At 35.5% G+C, this 3,528-nt stretch overlaps 1 protein-coding gene across 1 annotated transcript in view; it reads right to left on the bottom strand.

The window, feature by feature from the left end:
* Positions 1-3,528, bottom strand: part of LOC106867954 (N-acetylated-alpha-linked acidic dipeptidase 2) — a 336,237-nt gene that overhangs the window by 236,897 nt on the left and 95,812 nt on the right. Inside the window, exon 4 of the mRNA XM_052974261.1 lies at positions 1,148-1,189. Coding sequence (XP_052830221.1) covers positions 1,148-1,189 — 42 coding nt within the window. The remainder of the gene's footprint in view (positions 1-1,147; positions 1,190-3,528) is intronic.

Raw genomic sequence — 3,528 nt, 5'->3', positions numbered from 1 at the left:
GTATACAAACATATTTACAAAGACACACGTGTGCATGCGCGCGTGCAATACCGGAAGTTGACATTGAGGAACCTTTTTAAAGAAGTGAATCATAAATATAAAGCAATATTATTTATTTTTAATTAAAAAAAATCAAATGAAGAGCCTAAGATTTATCCGAGGTCAAATTATTCATGCATCACAAGTATGGAAGTAAATAGTGAAGCCGTTTTCACGTGATAAGCGATTACACACACATCTCTGTTTTATATATAGTATAGATAACGATAACAACAATAATAATAATAATAATAATAATAATAATAATAATAATAATAATAACAACAACAACAACAATTGTTGTAACATAATTTGCTTTAAGCAAATAATAATAATTGATTAAGGTACACAATTCTGAATGCCCATGTGCACCAAAATCTTACTAGCTGTTGTTGAGAGAAAAGTTTACAACTGTAGGCAATAAAAACACTGTAAAAATGATGTGTGATTCATTAATTTTCAATGCCGAGTTCAATTCCTACTGCAAAGTAAAGACACAATGTCTTATCCAGGGTGAGATTTATTTCCCACGTGATTAATGTCATAGACACTAGGATTAAGGATCTTAGTAATTTGAGCAAAAGGATTGCCTACAAGGCATAGCAGAATGAGTTGTTTGGTCTGGTAAAGATTTGAATTATTGACAAAGTTGTCTGAAGTACTGCACACTATTGCCTCAAAGATATCCAGTCTCTTAATAAAAAGCTTCAAAATACAAGAAACACAGAAAATATCATCAATGAATACGAATGTACAAGAATGAGATAATGACTATGCCATAACATGCAATATTAAACTGCTACAATATAGCATTCACAATATACAGCATGCAATATCACCAATACCAAAGCGAGTCTACTGAGAAGCACTGCACAATGAATTCATCTGTCCAAAACTAAGTCTGTATTCTGATGCTATTCTCTGTTTCCTGTATTGTGGATACAGCAACAAAGTGAAATATTAGTTTCAAACGAAAGTAGACTTAAACTCTAACTCCATACATTGAGTACATTTTTTTCTCTGTTTTGTGCAGCCATACAAATAGCCATCTGTCACACATAGATACATATTTACAGTGACTTATACAACACAAAATTGCCATACTTACCTCAGTAAGTGACTTTCAGTTGTTGAATATGAAGTAAAAAATCTACAAAGAAACTTAACTAATTAAGCAATAAAATCTACTAAGTTTTTTTTTCTAGAATTACATAATTATATATTTTTTCTCTTTATTATAGTTTTGTTTTTGGTGTTTTTACTTTTTTCTTCCAATTTCAAAACCAAATTTGTAAATGTTAAGGTACCTGTTAATCATAACTATATTAAGTTACAGACAATAATTAATTACAACACAAAGAAGTAGATTAATTATATAACTACAGCTGATAAATGAAGCATAATTATAATGTAGACTAATTAATTTCAGTTATCTTGTCTCTTTCATCCAGCTGTAATGAGACATGCTGTGGGTCAGTGTTTGTGTGTAAGTGTTTTGGCATGTAAAAATGCCTACATATTTATGTGTGTGCAAGATATAAGAGTGTGTGTTTGTGCAGGTGTGTGTGTATATATATATATATACATACACATATAGTGTATATGTATATTATACACACACACATATATATATATATATCGTTTTTAGTAAGACTAAATCCGAAAGAAGAAGCACACTCTAAGATGTAGAGCAGTATATATTAAAAATGGGGAAGGCCAGTTTATGGGATTACCTTAGGTTTCCCATCCATAAACGGTTTAGCTGTATGGTGTATCGTCAGATCCCAAAAACCTGTTGGCCCATGACTTCTTAAAAATAAGGAGGGAGAAATTCCATACTACTCAAAGGTAACAATTGAGGATTATCTCCCTTTGCCATTGGCTATCGATATCCAGCTGTGCTGCCATCTTGTGGGCTCCAAAACACCAGCAGGAATCTCCTGAAATGTAAACATGGTCTGAAAATCTCTGTTCTGGAGTTAAGGATGTTCCTTGGTTCGAGCAAATCTTTTAGTACTCTTGCATATTCAAGTATGCAAAACTAGCAATGCTTGGTCCCATTGATGCAAGGGCCTGGGTTCTTGAGGATTTTCCATGAGATTGAGTATGGATTCCCATTGCCTCTTAGTTACCAGACATAGCTGGCCAGTGATGCCATGTATCTTATTTCTGGAACTCTGAAAGAGGACCTGTGATTGGAGAGATGTTGCTTGAAAGCGTTCCTGGACCATCCAATGTATCTCTGTGGGCATATATTGTTGGTGCTGTACCTGCTGGTGTTGATGTTTTTGTTGTTGCTGCTGCCACCAACATTGTTGTTGTTGTTGGAGCTGGGACTGCTGGTGTTGGCATCTCTGAAGGTGATGGTGGTGTCAGTAATGTTACCTTTGAGTAGTGAGGCATTTCCCCCTCCTTATTTTTAAGAAGTCATAGGCTAACAGGTTTTTGGGATCTGACAATACGCCATAAAACCAAACCCTTTATAGACAGGAAACCTAAGATAATCTCATAAACTGGCTTACGGAGATGTACTTGCATAGCAAGTGACCTGATCTCAGATCGTGTGCTGGAACGAAAACAATTGCAGTGTGGAAGGTGTTTATAAGCCATTTAAGAAATACACAAAAACCGTTAGATTCACTTCAACGTTTAAATTTAATTTGCCAAAATATTTTCGTCGCTTTGAGACCACAACCTGTTCACTAACAAAATTCCATGCAGCACGGAATTTTGTAAGTGAACAGGTCATGGTCTCAAAGCGCCGAAAATATTTTGGCACACCTTCCATGCTGCAGAAGTTGTCAACCTATGAGTCTCCTCCCTCAGATTGGAAGGTGCATCACTGTAATCCCAAAGGGGATTTTTCTGACCAATATTCTATCAGTTGTAACATTTCCTTCTGGATATTAAGACCTTCTTTCTATTCTACTAACAACACTTATTTCTATCATCATCATTCTCACCACCACCATCATCATCATCATTTAACATCTGTTTTCCATGCTGGCATGAGTTAGATAGTTTAACAGGAACTAGTCAACCAGAGAGCTGCCCAGACTCCAATTGTCTATTTGGGCATGGGTTCTGGGGCTGGATGTCCATCCTGATGCCAACAAGAATTCCTCCGTCCAATCTACACTGCCTACATGAACAAAGAGCTGGAAAAAAATCATTTAATGAGATACAACATAATTTTACTTGTTTCAGTCATTAGGCTGTGGCCATGCTGAAGCACAACCTTGAAGGATTTTAGTCAAATGAATGAAACTCAGTACTTATATATTTATAGGCCCAGTACTTATCTTATTGGTGTCATTTGCTAAACTGCCGAGTTACAGGGACATAAACAAACCAACACCAGTTGTCAAGTGGTGGAGAGGGACAAACTCAAACACAAAGGCACACACATGTCTGTCAATCTATCTATCACTGTGTACACAAAACTGATTTTTGTTGTTCTTTTCCTTTTGTTCATAGATTTGCTTATAT

Source organism: Octopus bimaculoides, chromosome 18 (genome assembly GCF_001194135.2).
Source record: "Octopus bimaculoides isolate UCB-OBI-ISO-001 chromosome 18, ASM119413v2, whole genome shotgun sequence".
In the NCBI taxonomy this organism is placed as follows: domain Eukaryota; kingdom Metazoa; phylum Mollusca; class Cephalopoda; order Octopoda; family Octopodidae; genus Octopus; species Octopus bimaculoides.
Note: the sequence above shows the minus strand (reverse complement) of the source record. Positions and strands in the feature narration are given on the sequence as shown.